We start from the raw sequence: 22,973 nt of genomic DNA, 5'->3' as shown, positions 1-22,973 counted from the left end.
GGGGTTTTAAAGTCTCAAATGGACTACAATATGCCTCTAAACTTCTCTTACTAAGTCTCAAAATGTGCAGTGCAATGTAGGCTGGTGGTGACTTCCTTTTAGACATGTTTAGATGTTGGCACATAGCTGTCTATTCCGTAAAAGCAATGCAGCAAAAACTTTTTCTTAAGAGAGGTTTGATGGAATGAATAGACGTTTGATTCTGCACCAATTAAACAAACAGTAGGTGTTTCTCTATGTTATCAAAACTGCTTTCCTGTTAATGTGATTGATGGATGTCTGCCAATCCAGTCATCTCAAATATAATGGGATAATTGCAGGCATTAAAACATGTCTTTATCCTAATCCGTGTCACTTTAAAGTGGTATACAATAAAAGCATCTGTCTAAAAAAGGTAATACAACGAATACAAACTGTGTGATCAGTGTGCCTTTTGGGAACTTGATTAATTAGCAATACACTCTCGGAGCACATAGACCTGAATTTAAAAAAAATTAAAAAAAAATCTATTGATCATTATAAGTGAACACATTCTCACACATGGTTCCCTGTACACTCTAAACATATGCTATGCTGTCGTCTCTGCTAAAAAAAAGCGAAGGGCATTTAGCCAGCAAGTACACGTAACTCGTATCTAAATATTCAAGACCAGGGGGCCGATTCATGGAACAAACGTGCGCCGAAAAGCCCAGCGCAAGCTGGCGCAAGGTGGCGAAAGCGTGAAAAAGCAAGCACACACTAACGCACAGGCGTCAACATGTCCGCCACAGGAAGGCAGGCGTAAGCGTCCCCGCGCACAGTATAAAAGTGGACGCAAACAACAAACACGCATATACAGCTAAGATGAATGCCCCATTTGTCGCAATACTGATCGTGGGACACCGCAGGAGGAGGAGAATAGCCAGGGCCTGCATGTTTTCCTCCCGGACTAGCCTTTTTGGGATGCCTGACAACCAGGTCTATGGCAGGTACAGGTTTCCACCTTGTATCAGCCTAGACCTGGTCAGGGAGTGGGAAGATGACCTTACACCCCCCACCCTCTGCTCCCAAGCATTGAGCCCCTTGGAGAAGGCACATATACATGCCCAGAACACCCGCAGAAAGGCAGGCCATGGTCCAGGAATTTTACAGGGTGGCACACTTCCCCTAAGTGCTCGGTGCCATAGATTGCACCCATGTGGCCCTACGTCCGCCTAGGGCCACTGAGCACATCTATCGAAACCGCAAGCACTGGCATTCCATCAAGGGGCAGGTGGTATGCGATGCTAAGGGAATCATCACCTCTGTCTATGCAAACTACCCAGGCTCCACCCATGACAGTTTCATATACAGAGTGTCCGCCCTGAGCCGGGCCCTGGAAGATGGGCAGCATAGCGACACATGGCTCCTAGGTGAGTACAAATGCCCCTGCACATGCATGCATGTCACACACACACAAATACAAAAACCCCAATAATCACAACCATTATCACCTCTCCAGGGGACAGTGCCTACCCTCTGAGCAACCACATGATGAAGTCAATCCAGAACCCCACCACACCACCCCAGGTAAGATACAACGCTGCCCATATTGCAACCAAGGGCATAGTGGAGCGCACATTCAGAGTGCTAAAGTCACACTTCCGCTCCCTTGACCGCTCTGGCAGGCAGCTACTCTATGCACCCCTAGTAGTGTGCAGGATCATTGTGGCAGCATGTGTCCTGAACAATGTTGCAACACGGCAGGGCGTACCGGTGGACATGGTGGTGCCCCCACATCCCCAACCATAGGTACAGACGCTGCCTATGGGAGGGGATAGGGTACGTGGCGAGGTAGCCCGGACCCAGCTTGTGGCTACATTTTTCACCTAAACTCCCACCCCTGCGGAGTGCACACAGGCCTGGCACATACCAGGTGACAATCGATGATGACAAAGAGACAGTCAACTGTCACAACCTTACCACCTTGAGAATTTTGCCATGGAAGTGCTACATTGTGTGCATCCCTAGCTACTAAAACACGAACAATTGTGTGTGACCAAAAGGAACACATGCAAGGTGTGAATCACACACCCCTGCAAAACAGGCCATCAAAATCCCTGGTATGTCATCCAAACCCTCCTAAACCACATCACCCTTGTTTGACACACCATGACATGGCAAGGAAAAGGCCAACACATTACCAATAATACACAAAGTGATATGTGATAAATGGAAATTGCCTTCACACAATGACACCTGTCATGGAATCTGATGAAATGACTGACCAACAACCTCCCACACAAAACAAGTCATACGCAAATGCATTCCAACAGTAGTAGCATGAACATATCAATCAAAGCCTGTTCACATGCAAATTGGCCAAGGCAAAATCCCTAATCCTGAATACGTGTGCTGTGTGCAATCTTCTACAGCACACTGCTCAGCACACAGCATAGTGACCAGCCATTGTGACAGAGACACACCTTGAGCATCACATGAAAAGGACAAAATAACCAAATAAACAAACAATTGACGCATGTACAGGATCCACAAATGGTCATAGATAATATGCTGCAGGGACACAGTGGTCCCCAGAAGGCAAACTGTGTGCACATTTGGACACTGAAGGGTGGATGTACATGTGGTGGAGCATAGCGCGACTGTGTGTGTCAGTAGGGACATGAACTCAATACATGCATGTCCAATCAAGTGACCATCAGTGTCCTCTACACATCACATGTGAACATTGTCCATGTGCACACCCCAGCATGGCAAAACACACCAATCCCCTCACACCTGAAAGGTAAACACAACACAGGAACAGGCATTCACCAGCAGAACACATCATGTGCATAAGACACCACAATAACAATGTCAGGGTGCCCATCACACTGCAGGCCACGACAACTGTCCAACAACCAAACACCCTCCCTCATTCACATATCACCATGACCTACTTAACAACCGTGTCTGCGGTATGTAGCCTTCTTCCTTGAAATCTACCTGGCCACTGGATCACCCTACCCCTTTGTCTCCATCTACCACCTTGCATGTAAATAGTGTCCATCACCCTCAGAGGCCACCCTGACTGGCAAAAATACCAAATCGAAGAGAACGCAAATGAGCCAAACACACAAGCCAGCCAAAAAGCCTGTAGGCAGCAAAAAACACTTGAACAGTCTCCAGTAGATGATTTGAAGTAGCAGTAAATTTCAAAGCACATGTACAAGCACAATGATGGAACAACCAAGTTGGCACACTTAAACAATGCTACAACAGGATGTGTACCATGTTTGCTACATAATATACAATGATGCAGCACCAACTGATGGGTAGTGTCACTGCTCCGGTGTCCATGCGCAGGTGTGGAGCGAACCAACCACCCCCTGCGTGGTCTGGGCGCCTGCAAGGTCAAACTTACACAGGCCTCTGAGACCATGGTGGGGAAGGAGGGTCAGGGATATGTTGACTGGACAGGCATTGGTATTCTAGATAACCGGAAAGAGGGGCAGGAGAGGGGAGTTGGATTGTCAAGGGAAAGTAGGGAAAAGACTAAAATCTACTATTCACTATAACCCATACTCAGAAAAACCATGTACATCATGCACACTGTACCAAATCACTCAAATGGAAGTCAAAGAGAGACTTATCTCTGGGGTGAGTGCTGGCCTCCTGTCTGCGCACTCTTAGGTCCGGTAACAGGAGCAGTTCAATGCTGCAAAGATAGTAAGAGTTACTAATCTCTGTGTGTCCATAACACACACACCACCATACATGCCCCAAATCAAGTAACTCCTACACAAACAAACACTTGTGTCTGCTGCTTCGTACCCATATGTAAGACTCCCCCCATGATGGTTCATACACTGTCAATGCAGTAAGTCAGGCACACATGGGCGCGTGGCAAATGGAAGAGCAGATTGTCAAGATTAACACATCATGCAATGGTCCCTGGGTAAGCAGCTACACGCATATAGGGAGGTACGACTTCAGTACAAGTAGTGTTCTGGCATCCCCCAAATAAAAGAGGTAGTGCATGTGTCAATTTGAACATGCAAATGACATGCACTGCACACCAGTCTGTCCCTCGCTGGGTGTCCCTGTGCGCAGCTCAATTTTTTCATGCTTTGAATGCTAATGGGCTTATACATCTGCTTCAATGGAGCATGCAGGACTGGAGGATGTGTCTGACAGCCCCTGCATGTGCCCCTGACAACTTGGAAAGCAACATGCCATGTGTCCACCAACTCATCTTAGCTGTACTGTGTGCTTCAACACCAATAACTGTCCAAGCTGACCGTCAGTGGCGCTACTTAGCATGCATGTGCAACAAGCCTAGTGGAAGGATTGGCTGTGGTGTGTGCCCCTTGTGCTGCTCACCTTGCATGGAGTTCCTGAAAACATGTCTGCTTCTGTTGGATGTATGAGCACAAGCTCTGTGGCACTGCTAGCGCACACATGCACATGTCTGCACCACCGAACGTGGCCAGCTGCCAGACGTACACCGGCCCATGTCTGCCGTCAAAGGTGGTCTGGAGGCTCATTCTCCTGCAGAAAGGGCACACAACACAAAATTAATGCAGGGAAGTCACCTATTGGTGTCTCTTCATGCTGGTTGTGACTGGACCATGTCAGAGACGTACATCAGATTCCATCCCACCATCAGGCAAAGGGTGGCGGACATTCCCTATAGCATGAAGTGCATCAAGCAAATGTACATTGAAGAAAATAAAAATAAAACACAATGCATAGCAATTAATGGACACCTGACTCCTGAAACCACCCATTCCTAATGCTGAAATGCCGTTGATAAGACTCCTACAATCCCCACTAGGGCTGTTAACACAAGTAGTACAGCAGCAGACAGGTCACAGATATGACAGTCCAAAGCCCTAGTGAAATAGACTGTAACACCGAACCATCCATGCGAACCCATGGATAAGCGAAGCAGGAGTGGCCTATGTGAGTCAGGACCCCAAGCTGCAAAAACATACACGAGACAAGCTTGAAGGGCCCAGCTGGAACAGACAGTGGAAGCTTTCAAAAGCCACAAACCACCACACCGTCACATGAAAGCACAATAGACACGCAAATTTAAACTATATTAACTAATTACACTAACTATAAAAAAACCTAAATTACCTAATTAAACTAGCTATCAATTGGAATGTTAACTAACTAAACTAAAATTAAAAATCAAAAATGGCCACAAATGACCCGGGGGGGAGCACCCAGGATGGGGGAGGTACAGGGTGCAGCTCAACACCCACATGCGATGATGTTGAGTAAAAAAAAAACCTCCAAGGGTTCAACGCCTGCACAGCCGACCTGTGTGGGAGATACCTCGTCTGAGTCTGGCTCTTCCTGAAAAGGAGGACATGAGACAGGAGCCTGACCACGCCTAGCCACAGCTTGCCCCTCGTTGGCAGCAAGTCTGCCGGATGGGTGAGCCTGGTTCTGTGCGGCGATGACACGTAGGTCTGCATGCAGAACCTCATGTGATACGCGCGCTTCATCTTGCAAGGTAACACGTGTAACACAGAGTTCTTCCTGCAAGGCTGGGTAGGACAACTGATGCACCTCCCGGCAAGCATGTAGCTCAGCCGAGATGGTACGCTCAAGCTGCACAAACCTCTCCTCTGACTGTGCCCTCTGGGACATCAAGAGGACACCCAGAGTGGATCTGAGGGACTCATACTCAGCCCTCAGGGCCTCCATGTGTGCCTCCACGTGAGCAGCAATTGCTTGACACAAAGACAACATTTCAGCCCGGCGTGCTCTGTCTGAGCCTGCCATGCCCAGCCTGAGAGAGTGGGCCGTGGACTGTGCCGTCCGCTGCTGGAGAAGCACCTGCCTGTCAGGGGGGAGCACGGATTGGACCACAAGCTCCATGCTCACAGCGATGTTTTCCATTGCTGCCCCCTAGTGTTCTGAATTGGCAGTCATGTCTTACTCCCACCGCGCTGCTGGGCTTGACACCTGCGGGACCCAAGGACCGGCCGTCCTCGTTTGGTTGGCACTGCCCGCAGCTGCACGACTACATGCCCCTGTTGACGTGATGGCCCAGGCCCATCAGCGACTGGTGTGGAGGGTGACTCTGTGTCCCAATCCACCATAGGCGGAGGTCCCACCACTGTCTGACCCCTCAGTGCAGGTGTCACGGACAGAGGCGTGTCCACATCAGAATCACTCACCCCTGAGATATGGACCTGATGCACATCCAACTCGACATGGACGTCAGAGTGGTCATCTGGGCTGGACTCATTGCCAGGAAAAGACAAGATGGACTGTAGCACATGTGGGTTTTCGTGGTCTACCACCCCACGACCCCCACTTGTGGTGGGTTGCTGTAGTGATAACAACCCTGTGCCTGGCGTGACAACACCGTCCTCCGGCTCCATTGCGTCATCATCTGAAAAGTAGAGAAAAAAAAGATCAATACACATGTTAGAAGAACACAACACACACACACATAGACATCACACAGACAGACAACACATAAAGCAGACATGTCACACACAAAAGAGAACCTGCCATGCATGCCGGGTCAACTTCACATTGCTACTGTGCTTAGGCATCTAGAAGGGTGTTATGCCAGTCAGAAGAGGCTCGATACAGTGCAGAACATTTGTACGTTACTATCAACATGTACAAGTACTTCATGATGTGCATCAGGAAACGTGAAGGCAGTGCAAGGTAAAGTTCAGGCATCACGTGCAATGTGCATGCAATGGGTTGCATGGCTACAAGCAAAGCACCCCTCCCCCTAAGTGGAAATGCAGGGATGCCTTGCATGGTATCAAAAGGATGACCAGAGACCTGTGTATCGGCAGACAGTGTTGACTAGCATCAATTGCATCATCTGAGTCAACTGACAACACAGCAGATGATGATGGGGCAGTAAGCAGGCCACATGATGAGCCCTCAGTAGTACACCCACGTGTGCAGAAGACACTACACCAGTTGGACTGAGTCAGTGGGCCTGAAACAGGCTGAGGCCTGTGACCCACAAAGACTGTCACACCCTAAACGTGTGGGACGAAAGACTGAGCCACAGTGGCCATGGGAAGGCTGATGAAATGCCATGAAATGCAGGTCACCCTGGACACGTACTACAATGATCATCCAGTCAAGGACACATAGGGCCAAGCATGGAATGCACATGGAGCATGAATGGGCACTCATGTCCCTGCGGAGCATCTGACATCTGCACAGTCCAAGTGAGACACCCTGCATCAAGTACAAAGGATGTACCCCACTGCATGTGTCTGGCAGGTTGGCTGGTGGAAGTTAGCATGTACACAGGATGCATGAACAGGCCATTGCATTATGGCAAAATGATGCAGACCAGTGCAAAGGTGATATTGGGGTGCATTGGGGGGTGGAGGGACAAGGGAGCCTGCCTACATAGAGTACCCACATGCAGGCAGAGGACACATGCACGTCAGTCATGCAATGACATAGTCCCAGTGCTGAGAGGAAGGACACCCCAGGCTATATGCAGAAGGGCCAGTGAGCTGGAACATGGACCGGAGGGGCATCCAGGTGACCAGCATGTGAGTAGGGTGCAAGTGTGGTGATGCGGACAGCCCCTGTCTGCTCCACATGTCCACCATCCTGCAGAGCAGCCATGCAACAGTGAAGCATTGCATTACTTGCACATCTGAACCATGTACACATGACATGTAGTGGCATTTATGCACAACACATCACACAAGTAAAACACACATGTCCTCGGCAAACAAGCTGCAACACTCACTGGACTGGGCAGCAAAGTCCGGCATCTCTCCCACTCCTTTGACCGATTCAGGAGGTATGAACTCCGCAATGAGTGACTTGTGCGGAGTGAGGTCTTCCTCCTCAGGTACCGGCCCACTGCCAGTCACCAGAGTCATGTTGTAATTTGAGGCACGCTTAGCCTTAGCACTGCATTTGAGGTAATTCCAACGCTTTTTGCATTATTGAGCCGTGTGCACCTCATGGCCGAATGCACTCACATGTTCTGCAACTTGCTTCCAGTGGGTAACACGGTGGGCAGCCATAGTTTGACGATTAGGCCCCACTAGCATGTCACGGTTGTTGTCCTGCATGTAGTCCATGAGGAAGTCCAGTTCCTGCACACAGAAAGGCTTCTTCCTTGACGTGCAGGAGGTTGTGACTGTGTGTGGGGTCCCAGCCTGTGCTGCAGGTGCAACCTTCCTCCTCTTGGATAGTAGCGCGGACCCTGGCTGGCAAATGCTACCTTGATCAGTATGGGCACTGGCAGTGGAGGATTGAGCCAAGGGAGTGGCAGGTGGAAGGACGACCAAAGGCCTGACTTGCGTCAGTGGCTGCTGGGTGCCCTCAAATGGACCCTGCGTAGCAACATCCGCTGTGGCAGGGTCAATGACCGTGACTGTCCTGGTTGGTAGACTCACAACCGGGGTGTTTTTGGCTGCATCTGCCCCTGCACTTGCCAACACCTGGCTGGTCGGGGCAGCAGATGACATTACTGCCCCAGGGAAACGTGTCTCGGTCAGGGCAGCCCTGCGTGCACCTACGGTGTTCCTCCTGCCCTGTTGGAAATCTTCCATGTTCTCTTCAAGTGCCAACGCAGCCTGCACTGGCAGACCCTGAGCCTGGGTGGTGGTGTCCACAGCTGCACCTGCAGCTACCACTACCCTTGGGCCCGCCCGTGGCAGTCGACTGCCGGGTAACATGGGCGCCAGTGCCAGATTCAGAAGCTGCATCTCCCGGAACCACAGGGGGTGGTGGCATGACTGCACCAACACATGGCACAACATCATGCCAAAGTGGTGATTCTAAATGGTTTGAATTAGCTCTCTACCTTGTAGCAGAAAACAAATATGAAATAACTGAGCCCTTAATACTTTGCAGTTATTGCACTACAAAACTTGACAACAACCAAACTCCTTCACGTTCTATCACAAATAATTTGGAATTATACCCAGTACCAAAACCTCTACAACAACTTAATTTATATGAGAACATCATAATTCAAACAGTACACCCATTTCAAGCAATAATACGCCTTCAACCAAAAACAGCAAAATTACCTCCCTCTGAATTGATAAAAGGCATTTGTGGAAAAGTAGTTTATTTACCATTAAATCTAAAAGAAAATGTGCATACTCTAGGAGTGCAACGTCCAATGCAGCAATCTTTAATTATATTAGTAAATGGAGTACCTACAAAAGACAAAAAAATATGGCAACAGCTGGTAGATTTATATAAAGTTAGACAAGCCTTCCAATATCTGAAAGAGAATAATGAATATTACAAAGAAATTAATATTAAAGAAAACTTGAAAGATACAACTGAAATAATTCAAGAAACACAAGAAGCTGGTCAATTTGAGCTACTAGATCCTGCTACAATATCAAATACTTTAGATCATTATACAATTCATCCTTTGCACTGTAATGACACCGTACAAGATTTACTGGAAACTTACTGGAAACTTACCAAATGCGTCAAACAAAAGGATCGCCAATCAGTATATGGGAAAAAAGTATAGAAGCACGTGCTTTTCCTCTACTCTTTCCTACTGGCAAAGGAGGAAGGTATGATGATAGACCTATTCAAATATCAGCTTCAGAATACCGCTCATTACGGATGTATTCTGAAGATCCCAGATTTAGACAAAATGTGGAATACATATTCCACCTACTCTTTGAAAGTGAACTAGCAACTTTATGTTACGGAGTTGCACACATATTAAAATCAGGATCACACTTTCAAAATATGACAGCTAAACAATTATTAGAGAAAGTGCAACAAAAAGATGAGGTTTTACAATCAAATATTACAAATCTATTAGCATATATGCGTGGTACTAAAGAGTACTGGTTTCGACGTCATGAAGATGTACGTTGTATGATCAGAAACCTTGGCCCACCCACTTGGTTTCTTACATTAAGTTGTGCAGAATATGCATGGGAAGATTTACATGACTTCCTAAGCATATCAAATACAAAACAAAACAAACATAGATATTCTAACTCCTGGAGAACTTTGTTCTTTGGATCCTGTTAATGTTTCAAGATATTTTCACCATCGCTTCATTGCTATGCTACATTTTATTTGTAATAAAACTGTTCCTCCCCTTGGAGAAGTGCAACACTTCTTTTGGAGAAAAGAATACCAAGCCAGAGGGGCACCACATATCCACATGCTTTTATGGATTAAGGATGCTCCTAAATTTGGTCAAGACAGTGATGCCACTGTTTTACAGTTTATTGAAAAATATGTCACCTGTGAAATTTCATCAGAAGCCACAAATAGTGATCTTCATGCACAAATTTTACAATTTCAAAGACACAAATGTGGAAAATATTGTCGTCGCAAATACAAAAACAAAGGCAAATACTACACCAAATGCCGATTTGGTTTCCCTAGACCAGTTACAAATACAGGTCAAGTAAACAACCTCATGTCTTCAGTTAGACATAGTGTTAAAGGTAAGTCACCTAAAAATACATATTACATAAAAAGAAAAGAAGAAGAAAAATATATCAATGATTATAATGCAATCATTGCCCACTTATGGAATGCAAACATAGATGTGCAGTACATTGCAGACAATTCTACTGCAGTTGCGCGATATGTCACAGCATACTTAACTAAAGCAGAAAAGACAGAGCTCCAAGACCTCTGGAATGACCTGTCATCAGATAAAACAGTATCTCAGAAATTATACAGCTTGGTCATAAAAATGCTCACCCATAGAGAATGTGGATCTTATGAAGCAGCTGATCGTTTAACTGGTACTTCATTGTATGGTAAATCTGAAAATATAGTATGGCTAAGTCTTGGTCCAGCTAAATCTAGAAAAAGAGTTCTAAAATATTATGAAGATATAGAAACAATAGCCAAACATGATCCCAACAGCCAAGACATTTTAAAAAACAATTTATTGGACACATACTACCCAAACAGAAGTAATACTTTGGAAAACATGTGTCTATACCAAATAGCCCAAAACTACACATACAAAAATAATATGAAACCTGATGAAAAAAAGGTAAATATAGAGTGACAGACTGTGAAGGCAGCTTAGTTAAACTCACTAAACCAAATTTAATTAATCATATCAAATTGTCATTGAAGACTCCTCAACATAAAGAAGTATATTATATGTCCCTGCTACAACTCTTCAAACCATGGAGAAAAGAAGAACAATTACTAGATAACTATGACTCTTATGAGGATGCTTTCAAAGCAAATGAAAGCACTATAACTGATGTAAACTTTACACAGTACAAAACAATGTTGCACAATGAACAGCAACATGAAGAAGAACTCCAATCCCAACTAGATAAGGATACTCCTGACAGTAGTCAACCTTCTGTAACAGGAAGCCAAGAACCACTGGGAGAACCACTAATAACAAATGAGGCAGAATTTACTATGATAGAAGTAGAAAACACTATGTGTCAGTATGAAGATAAGGAAGACTTAACTATACTACAATCTAAACTAAACAATGAGCAAAGTAGCATTTTTCAAGAAGTAACAAAACAAATTGCACATGGTGTAAAACATGAAACTAAAGAATGTTCCTGCCATAATTATAAACCTATACTACTGTACGTCAGTGGTGAAGCTGGTTCTGGCAAAACATTCCTAATCAAAATCATTAGTAAGTTCCTTCAACAATTGACAAACAACAAACTGTCAGCTGTTGTCACTGCCCCCACAGGTTTAGCTGCCTACAACATAGGTGGTGTTACATTACACCGATTACTACTATTACCAGCAGAACACCAGAACAAATTAGACTATTACAAACTTTCTGCAGAAGCTGCAATGGAATTACGCAGAGTATTGAAACAAATGAAAATGCTACTAATAGATGAAGTGAGCATGGTCTCCAACCTGATGTTAGCTTTGATTCACCTCAGATTACAAGAAGTACTCAAAACAGACTGTAAAGAGCTCTTTGCAGGAAAACACATTATTGTTTTTGGAGATCTGCTTCAATTAACACCAGTAAAAGGGGAACCTATTTTGAAAACATTAGGGCACAAACTCTGCCGTAAAAACTGTTGGCAGCATTGGAAATGTCAACATTTGGCAACATTTCCAATACAGAGAATTAACAGAAAACATGCGCCAATCTGCAGATCTAACTTATGCCAACATTTTAAAAAGTTTGAGAGTTGGTATACCTTCTAAAGAAGCAGAAGCAACATTGAAAACCCGGCACATTAATGCACTTTATGGCGACAATGCATGTGCTACGGATGTTATGGAACAATTAGCCCACAAAAATGTCAATTGTATGGCCTTAATGCCAACTCTTGCAAGCTGTCTCAAATTCAATGAAATAACATTAAGTAAAGAAATGCAACCAATAATGGAAATTAGCGCCACAGTCAAACTAGATGTACATGGTATGACACTACCCATGTGTGACCAAGTCACAACAAGGCTAACTAATTTAGAAAAATCAATCTCAAACACAGCAGGCTTAGAAAAGATGTTAAAATTATCCTTAAATTGCAGAGTAATGCTTAAACGTAACCTTGACGTGGTCCAAGGACTAGTTAATGGAGCACTGGGTACAGTTGTTGGCTTTCAAACATACCCACGTGACAACAAAATTCAGTTTGTCAATATACTCTTTGACAAACTTTCAGAAGTAAAAGGGATAGGACGCTCAACAGCTAGATTCCTTCTCTTCAAAGATATGTATGTAAGCAGAGAACAATTTTCTCTAACTCTTGCATACGCAGTCACGATTCATAAATCACAAGGTCTTACCCTAGACAAAGCAATGATAGATATTGGTAACACAGTCTTTAAAGAAGGCATGAGCTACGTAGCACTATCACGCTTACGTACACTTGACGGTCTATTTCTAATCAACTTTGATGCAAGTAAAGTACACGCTGATATTCCTTGCATTTTAGAATATAATAGACTTTGCTCACTATACACTCCCCATCTAAACACATATTCTGTTCCACAAAAACTAAAACGTTGTAAAAGAAAACTAAATCCAACAGAAATGCAACAGGACGTCACTGCAAATCCTCCAAGGAGAGTAAAAGAAACGAATACTTCATCAAGTGCCACAAACAAAAAAGAATCAATCAGAGAAAGTAAACCAGGTACTTCTTTAAAGAAGGAAGACAAACTCCAAAAAAAGAAGTTAGATACAAAACTACCTGGACCATTTAAATTCTCAAATATAGTTGGTGTAAGTTGCTATGCAAATGTAGCAATGAATATTCTATTTCAATTACCACCAATTGTTGACAACATTTACTTACACAGTACAGACCCTTTGTGTTTGCAATTGTTAGTACTTCACAGAAATGCAGCAAACAATCCTGACAACACATATAGTGTTTTTGGAATAAGACGACAATTGGACTACTGTGCTGGAATGGTGAAATTCACTATAAACTCACAGGAAGATCCACAAGAATTTCTAATGTACTTACTATTAGTACTGGAGAACAAAAACATACCTATAAATGAAATCTTCCAGATTTCATACATGTTGAAACATACATGCACTCTGTGCAACAATGCGACAGAAGAAGAAATTCCCAATGAACGCTTCATATATATATCAATACCAAATTCTGAATCCATTCCATTTCAGCAACTTGTACAAAATGCAAACCATGGTAGATTATGCTCTACCTGCAATTCAGATAATCGCTCCACGTTAGTAATACAAACACATAGTAAATACGTAATACTAATGCTTCTACGTTACAATGCAGATGGTACCAAAAACAACTGCAAGCTGACTGGATTCACACATAGTCAAATATCACTTGGTAAGAAAACCTTCACAACAATAGGTATAATCTACCATGCTGGAGCCACAACCAATTCAGGGCACTACACGGCATATATAAAAAAGAAATGTGGATGGTTTGAATGTAATGATAGTACCATTACTCTAAAGCAGAGATTACCAGCAAATCTTACAAACGCTTATTTGATGTTCTTAAAACCAAAATTTGATAAATAAACTGTATTTAAACCTTTAAGTAAATTTGTGTTAAAAAAATATAAACTGTTAGAATACTCCAAAAGCTATCTAACTGCTCAAAGATTCTACAACAACTAACCAGATAAATGAATACCACTAAATTAGACCAAAAAATACACAGTTAGAATACGCCAATTGGTATCTAACTGTCCCAAAATTATAAATTTGTGTTAAAATAATATAAACTGTTAGAATACTCCAAAAGCTATCTAACAGCTCAAAGATTCTACAACAACTAATCAGATAAATGAATACCACTAAATTAGGCCAAAGAATACACAGTTAGAATACGCCAATTGGTATCTAACTGTCCCAAAATTTAACAATATCCAAATAGATAAATCAAAACCACTAAAATATATTAAAAAAATAGACAGTTAGAATACGCCAATTGGTATCTAACTGCTCGAAAATGTTATAATATCAAAACAAATGAAGAAGCTGTTACTGCTCCAAAACAAATACAACAAAGCAAAGAATAAAGCATGAGCCAGAAACAAAAAGTGAACACTGAAAACAAACAAACAAATAAACTGTAGCATAACAGAAAAAGGTTTTTTTTTAATCCAACATGGATTTTTTTTTCTCCCACAGACCCAATGATTTTAGCAACAAATACAGAAACTGAGCAAATTGCACAGTACTCTGATTTGTACTCTACTAAATATGAGGGTCGAAAAAAAATAAAAGTATATTGCTTATACAATGTAATAAGTCATTACAAAATACTAATACTAACATGCTATTTTCTTTTATCACAGAAATGAAGAAGAAAAACATGGACTCCCATTACTAGACCAAACAGTAAGTATACAATATTAAGGACAACCATAGCAGCATATCACATCCATAGTATCTAATACCTTTGTTCCTTATACATTTGTTTTTCACCCAAAGTTATAAGCACATATGAATGTGATATGCTGCGGTGGTTGTTGCCAGGGCATAGAGTCTTGGGTGCATGGCCATTATGCTGCGGTGGTTGTTGCCAGGGCATAGAGTCTTGGGTGCATGGCCAAATGGCCATGCACCCAAGACTCTATGCCCTGGCAACAACCACCGCAGCATTTCACATCCATAGAGTCAAACATTTCAACTATGATCTATGGGAAACTTTTAATGTCCGCGAACAATGTGAGTGTTCTTAGAACACTTTGAACTTGCCAGCGAACAATACGGACACCGTTTTCAGGACACCCCTACGAACATTTCAGAACAACCCGATAGTTCTTAGAACACTTTCAACTTAACAATGAACAATACGGACAGCGTCCTAAGGACACCCTCTACAAACATTCCAGGACACCGGGAGTGTTCTCAAAAACGTCTTCAGAACACCCCCATTTTGTTTATTTGCGAACATTTCAGGACACCGCAGGTGTTCTTAGAACGCATTCAACTTGACAGAGAACAATACGGACAGCATCCTCAGGACACCCCCTACGAACACTCCCCGGACACCGCGAGTGTTCTTAGAAGCGTCTTCAGAACACCACCATCTTGTTTATTTTCGAACATTTCAGGACACCGCGAGTGTTCTTAGGACACATTCAACTTGACAGAGTACAATATGGACAGCGTCCTCAGGACACCCCCTACGAACACTCCCCGGACACCGCAAGTGTTCTTAGAAGCGTCTTCAGAACACCCCCATTTTGTTTATTTGCGAACATTTCAGGACACCGCAGGTGTTCTTAGAACACATTCAACTTGACAGAGAACAATACGGACAGCGTCCTCAGGACACCCCCTACGAACACTCCCTGGACACTTTGCTTGCGAACAAAACGGACACATATTGAGTCCTTAGAACACCCCCCAGTCAGTTTATTTAGAACATTTCAGAACACCCGTGATGTCCGCAAACAAATCGAACACAAAAAGAACGTCTAACACATAAAAAACACAACTTTCATCCAATCTCATACTTTCCCACCCTCCCCAAACACTCCTACACACCAACACACTCAACAAAATACACATTCTGAACAAAGTTTCACTGCGCTGTCCGCGGTCCGTGGACGTCCGCGGATCCAAGATGGCAGGCGTACCGAAAAATCGACGCGCTTCACGCTCCACGCCGTCCAATCAGCGAACACGTTGCATGTCCGAGAACATCACGCAAGACGATTGGCCAATCAGGACACTGTCAGCGGAGCGAAGAGGGAAGTGTGTCCGCGAACCGAACACAGATATCACTAATTTTTTTTTACCTACTTTTTGGTCATTTTAAAAAAAACTACTGGACGGATTTTCTGCTCCTGGTCCAAATTTGGTGGAAATCCGTCCAGCGGTTTGGGCTGTAGGCGCGAGCAAACATTTTTTCCCATTCAGTCTATGGGAAAAAAAAAAGTTTTGGGACCCCCCTATAACTTTGCCCCCCCTGGACGAATCCTCACCAAACTTTGCAAAAAATTTCAGAGTGACCCAAATACTTTTTTTTGCAATGTTTGGTGAGGATCCGTCCAGGGAGAGCGAAGTTATAAGCCACCCAAAAAGTGCTCTTCCTATGGAAACATCAACTTAACCATAACTACATGGCCACTACCGTGGCCATGTAATATATATATATGTATATATATATATAAATATATATATATACATATATATATATATACACGGTAGTGCCTGTGTAGTTATGGTTAAGTTGCTAATCCCATAGGAAGAGCACTTTTTGGGTGGCTTATAACTTCGCTTTCCCTGGACGAATCCTCACCAAACTTAGCAAAAAGTATATGGCCGACTCTGGATTGTTATGTAAAGTTTGGTGAGGTTTGGTCTAGGGGGTGCAAATGTCTTTTTTACCCATAGAGTGAATGGGGAAAAAACTTTGTGCATGCCTACAGCCCAAACCGCTGGACGTATTTTCACCAAATTTGCAGCAGGAGCAGCGGCTTGGTCCCGAAAGTGTGCTTTTGTAAATTTGGTGAAAATCCATCCAGTAGTTTTTTTTAAAATGATCAAAAAGTAGGTCTAAAAAAATTAGTGATATCTATGTCCGCTCTGCAGTCACACTTCCCTGTTCGCTCTGCGGACAGGACACTGATTGGCTAATCGGCTCGCGTCATGTCTGCCGACTTGTGATGCGTTCACTGATTGGATGGTGAAGAACGTGAAGTGTATAATTTTGTTCCGATGCCCCCGCCATCTTGGATCCGGCAACAGTTTTGGGGAGTGTTTTGGTGTGCAAGAGTGCTTGGGGAGGTTTGGGGAGTAAGAGATGGATCAAATACTGTATTTGTTTAGGTGGCAGGTACTACTGATGTATTCGACATGCCTGCGCTGTCCGGGATGTTCGTAATTAGTGAAAATGAGGTATGTCCTAAGGACAGTATTCCAGTCTGTGCTTTCCGCAGGAAAGTTGAAACTGTTCTAAGGACAGGTGCGTTGTCAGTGGACATAATAATTGACCATATGCCACAGTTAAAATGTTTGATTCTATGGGTGTGATATGGTGCGGTGGTTGTGGCCAGGGCATGGAGTCTTGGGTGCATGGCCGAAGGCAATGCACCCAAGACTGAAGTTATATGCACTGAAGTTATAAGCCACCGTTGGTGGCTTATAACTTCGCTCTCCCTGGATGAATTCTCACCAAAGTTTGCAGAAAGTATGATATGGGTGGGTCCATATAGACAGTTAAAATGTTTGATTGTATGGGTGTCATCTATGGGTGTGATATGCTGCGGTGGTTGTGGCCAGGGCCTAGAGTCTTGGGTGCATGGCCGCAGGTCGTAGGCCATAGGCCATACACCCAAGACTCTAGGCCCTGGCCACAACCACCGCAGCATATCACACCCATAGATCACACCCATAGAATCTAATATCTTTCAAATATCTGCAAATATACAGTTTGTGTACTGTTTGATTTGTATAGTTTGTATGTGAAGTTTTGGCTACGTCATGTCATTAAGATTGTAGATTTTGGTAACAAGCACTGTCGTATAACATATCCATGGAAGTAAACATATTGTATTGAGCTGTATGGTTAGATGTTTGCTTCAATGGTTCTGTTATGCAGGAGTATTTATGCGTTGTATTAGAATATGCTTACTGTTTGATTTTTTGAGATTGGATATATTTCTTTCATGAGTTGGGTAACTGGAGCACATATTGTGTGAGAAAAGAAAAGAGCATGTTAGTGTATGTATTTTATAACGACTTATTACATTGCATAATAGACATTTCAGCTTTTTTTTCAACCCTCATATTTAATAGTTTACAAACCAGTGTACTTTGTAATTTGCTCAGTTTCTGTGTTTGTTTTTCAAATCATTGGGTCTGTGGGAAAAAAATCCATGTCAGATTTAAAAAAAAAACTTTTTTGTTATGCTACAGTCTATTTGTTTGTTTGTTTTCAGTGTTCACTTGTTGTTTCTTGCTAATGTTCTATCTGTTGGCTTGTTGCAGATTTTTGGAGCAGTTAGATACCTGTTGGCCTATTATAACTGTGTATGTTTTGTTATAATTTAGTGGTAATGATTTATCTGTTTGGTTGTTGCAAAAACTTGGGGCAGTAAGATACCTGTTGGCGTATTCTAACAGTTTATAGTTTTTTAATTGAAGTTTTGTTAATGTTTAAGTACAGATTAGTTATTAAATTTTGGTTTTAAGAAGATTAAATAAGCATTTGTAAGATTTGCTGGTAATCTCTGCTTTAGAGTAATGGTACAATCATGCATTCGAACCATCCACATTTCTTTTTTATATATGCAGTGTAGTGACCTGCAATGGTTGTGGCTCCTGCCTGGTAGATTATATCTATTGTTGTGAAGGTTTTCTTACCAAGTGATACTTGACCATGTGTGAATCCAGTTAGCTTGCAGTTGTTTTTGGTACCATCTGCATTGTAACGTAGAAGCATTAGTATTACGTATTCACTATGTATTTGTATTAGTAAGGTGGAGCAATTATCTGAATTGCAGGTAGTACATAATCTACCATGGTTTGCATTTTGTACAAGTTGCTGAAATGGAACGGATTCACAATTAGGTATGGATACATATACAAAGCACTCATTAGGGATTTGTTCCTGTGCCACATTGTTGCAGAGAGTGCATGTATGTTTCCACATGTATGAAATCTGGAAGCTTTCATTTATAGGTATGTTTTTGTTTTCCATTACTTGTAGTAAGTACATTAGAAATTCTTGTGGATCTTCTTGTGAGTTTATAGTGAATTTCAGCATTCCAGTTCAGTAGTCCAGTTCTTGTCCTATTCCATGAACACTATACGTGTTGACAGGATAGTTTTTTGCGTTTCTATGAAGGACTAACATTTGCAATCACAATTGGTCTGTACTGTGTAAGTAAGTGTCAACAAATAGAAAATAGAAATAGAATTTTCATTGCTACATTTGCTTAGCAACTTACACCAGTTATATTTGAAAATTTGAATGGACCAGATAGTTCTGTGTCCAAGTCATTTTTTCGGAGTGTGTGTTGCTTCTTTGAAGAAGTACCTGAGTTACTTTGAGTAATAGGTTCTTCTTTGGTTGTGGTAATTGATGAAGTATTAGCTTCTTTTACTCTCTTTGGAGGATTTACAGTGAGATCCTGTTGCATTTCTGTTTGAATTAGTTTTCTTTTACAACGTTTTCCTTTTTGTGGAACAGGATATGTTTTTAGATGGGGGTGTATAGTGAACGTAGACTATTGTATTCTAAAATGCAAGGAATATCATAATTTACTTTACTTGCATCAGAGTTGATTAGAAATAGACTGTCAAGTGTACGTAAGTGTGATAGTGTTACATAGCTCATGCCTTCTTTAAAGACTGTGTTACCAATATTTATCAATGCTTTGTCTAGGTTAAGACCTTGTGACTTGTGAATGATGACGGCGTATGCTAGAGTTAGGGAAAATTGTTCTCTGCATACATACATGTCTTTGAAGAGAAGGAATCGAGCTGTTGAGCGCCCTATCCTTTTTACTTCTGAAGGTTTGTCAAAGAGAATATTGACAAACTGAATGTTGTTGTCACGTGGGTATGTTTGAAAGCCAACAACTGCACCCACTGCTCCATTAACTAGTCCTTGCTCCATGTCAAGGTTACGTTTAAGCATTACTCTACAGTTTAAGGAACATTTTAATATTTTCTCCAAACCAGCTGTGTTGGTGATAGAATTTTCTACGGTATTTAGTCTTGCTGTGGCTTGTTGACACATGGGTAGTGTCATACCATGTACGTCCAGTTTGTCTGTGGAGCAAATTTCAATTATTGGTTGCATTTCTTTTTTCAACATTATTTCATTGAATTTGAAACAGCTTACAAGAGTTGGCATTCAGGACATACAATTGACATTTTTGTGTGCTAATTGTTCCATAACATCAGTAGCACATGAGTTATGGCCATAAAGTGCATGGATTGCCTGATTTTTAATATTGCTTGTGCTTCTTGAGATAGTACAGCAACTCTAATACTTTTTAAAATGTTGGCGTAAGTGAGGTCTGCAGATTGCTGCATGTTTTCTGGTAATTCTTTGCATTGGACATGTTGCCAAAGGTTGACATTTCCTATGCTGCCAAAAGTTTTATGGCAACGTTTGTGTCCTAAGGTTTTAAAAATAGGTTCACCTTTAACTGGTGTCAATTGAAGAAGATCTCCAAAAAAATAATAGTTTGTTTTAAGTACTTATTGCAATCTGAGGTGAATCAAAGCCAACATTAGGTTGGAGACCATGCTCACTTCATCTACTAGTAGTATTTTCATTTGTTTTAACACTCTGCGTAGTTCCATTGCAGCTTCTGTAGAAAGTTTGTTATATTCTAATTTGTTTTGCTGTTCTACTGGCAGGAGAAGTAATCGGTGTAAAGTGACACCGCCTATGTTATAGGCAGCTAAACCTGTGGGGGCAGTTACAACAGCTGACCGTTTGTTGTTTGTCAATTGTTGAAGAAACTTGCTGATGATTTTGATTAAGAATGTGTTGCCTGAACCTGCTTCACCACTGACGTATATTAGTATAGGTTTGTAATTTTGGCAGGCACATTCTTTATTTTCATGCTGTACACCATGTGCAATTCTTTTGTTACTGCTTGAAAAATGGTATGTTGCTCTTTGTTCAGTGTTGATTGTAGTAAAGTTAAGTCTTCTGTATCTTCTTCTTAGAGACACATGTTGTTTTCTACTTCTGTCATAGCTAATTCTGCCTCATTTGCTATTTGTGGCTGTCCCAGTGGTTCTTGGCTTCCTGTTACACAAGGTTGACTAATGTCAGGAGTGTCCTTATCTAGTTGGCCCTAGAGTTCTTCTTTGTGTTGCTGTTCATTGTGCAACATTGTTTTGTACTGCATAAAGTTTAAATCGGTGATAGTGCTTTAATTTGCTTTGAAAGCGTCTTCATAGGAGTCATAGTTTTCTAGTATCTCTTCTTCTTTTCTCCATGGTTTAAAAAGTTGTAGCAGGGACATGTAATATAGATCTTTATGTTGAAGAGTTTTTAATGACAATTTGATATGAATAATTAAGCTTCGTTTGTTAAGTTTCACTAAGCTGCATACACAATCTGTCACTCTATATCTACCTTTTTTCATTGGGTTTTATATTATTTTTGTATGTGAAGTTTTGGGCTATGTGGTACAGACACATGGTTTCCAAAGTGGTACTCCTGTTCGGGTGGTATGTGTTTAGTAAATAGTTTTTCAAAATGTCTTTGCTGTTGGGATCGTTTTTGGCTATTGTTTATATTTTGTCGTATGATTTGAGAACTCTTTTTCTAGATTTAGCAGGACCAAGACTTAGCCATCCTATATTTTCAGATTTTCCATACAATGCAGTACTGGTTAAACAATCTGCAGCTTCATAGGAGCCACATTCTCTATCATAGAGCATTTTTATGCCTATGCTGTACAATTTCTGAGATAGTGTTTTGTCCAATGAAAGGTCGTTCCAGAGGTCTTGAAGCTCTGTTTTTTCTGCATTTGTTAAGTAGGCTGTAACATATCATGCAACTGCAGTGGAATTGTCTTCAATGTACTCCACATCTATGTGTGCCTTCCATAAGAGGGCAATGATTGCATTGTAATCATCGATATATTTTGAACCTTCTGTTCTTTTTATGTAATACGTGTTCTTAGGTGATTTACCTTTAACACTATGTCTAACTGAAGACATGAAATTGTTCACTTCACCTGTTTCTGTAACTGGTCTAGGGAAACCAAAGTGGCAGTTGGTGTAGTATTTTCCTTTGTTTTTGTATTTGCAACGACAATAGTTGCCACATTAGTGTCTTTGAAATTGTACAATTTGTGAATGAAGATCATCACTATTTGTTGCTTTCGATGGAATTTCACAGGTGACATATTTTTCGATAAACTGTAAAACAGTGGCATCACTGTCATGACCAAATTTAGGAGCATCTTTAATCCATAAAATCATGTGGATATGTGGTGCTCCTCTGGCTTGGTATTCTTTTCTCCAAAAGAAGTTTTGCACTTCTCTGAGGGGAGGAGCAGTTTCATTACAAATAAAGTGTAGGATAGCAATGAAATGATGATGGCAATATCTTGAAACATTTACAGGATCTAGAGAGCAAAGTTCTCAAGGTGTTAGTATATCTATGTTTGTTTTGTTTTTGTTTGATATGCGTAGGAAATCATGTAAATCTTCCCATGCTTATTCTGCACAACTTAATGTACAAACCAAGTGGGTGGGCTAAGGTTTCTTATCATACAACGTACATCTCCGTGACATAGGAACCGGTACTCTTCGCACCACGCATGTTTTCTAACAGATTTGTAATGCTTGATTGTAAAAACCTCATCTTTTTCTTGCACTTTTTTTATTAATTGCGTAGCTGACATATTTTGAAAGTGAGTTCCTGATTTCAATATGTGTGCAACTCTGTAACATAGAGTTGCTAGTTCACTTTCAAAGCGTAGGTGGAATATGTATTCCACATTTTGTCTAAATCTGGGATCTTCAGAATACATTCGGAATGAGTGGTATTCTGATACTGTTATCTGAGTGGGTCTATCATCGTACCTTCCTCCTTTGCCAG

General features: G+C 41.9%; 1 protein-coding gene across 1 annotated transcript in view; it reads right to left on the bottom strand.

Annotated features, from left to right (window-relative positions):
• Positions 1–22,694, bottom strand: part of LOC138470223 (extracellular calcium-sensing receptor-like) — a 70,052-nt gene extending 47,358 nt beyond the window's left edge. The window contains exons 1-2 of the mRNA XM_069609034.1: positions 22,654–22,694; positions 4,342–4,509 (exon numbers count right to left, since the gene is read on the bottom strand). Coding sequence (XP_069465135.1) covers positions 4,342–4,509; positions 22,654–22,694 — 209 coding nt within the window. The remainder of the gene's footprint in view (positions 1–4,341; positions 4,510–22,653) is intronic.
• Between the last annotated feature and the right edge of the window lie 279 nt (positions 22,695–22,973).

This window comes from Ambystoma mexicanum, chromosome 1p (genome assembly GCF_040938575.1).
Source record: "Ambystoma mexicanum isolate Mex_15411 chromosome 1p, UKY_AmexF1_1, whole genome shotgun sequence".
NCBI classification, from domain to species: domain Eukaryota; kingdom Metazoa; phylum Chordata; class Amphibia; order Caudata; family Ambystomatidae; genus Ambystoma; species Ambystoma mexicanum.
The sequence above is the reverse complement of the archived record's forward strand: the minus strand, read 5'-3'. Positions and strand labels throughout refer to the sequence as shown.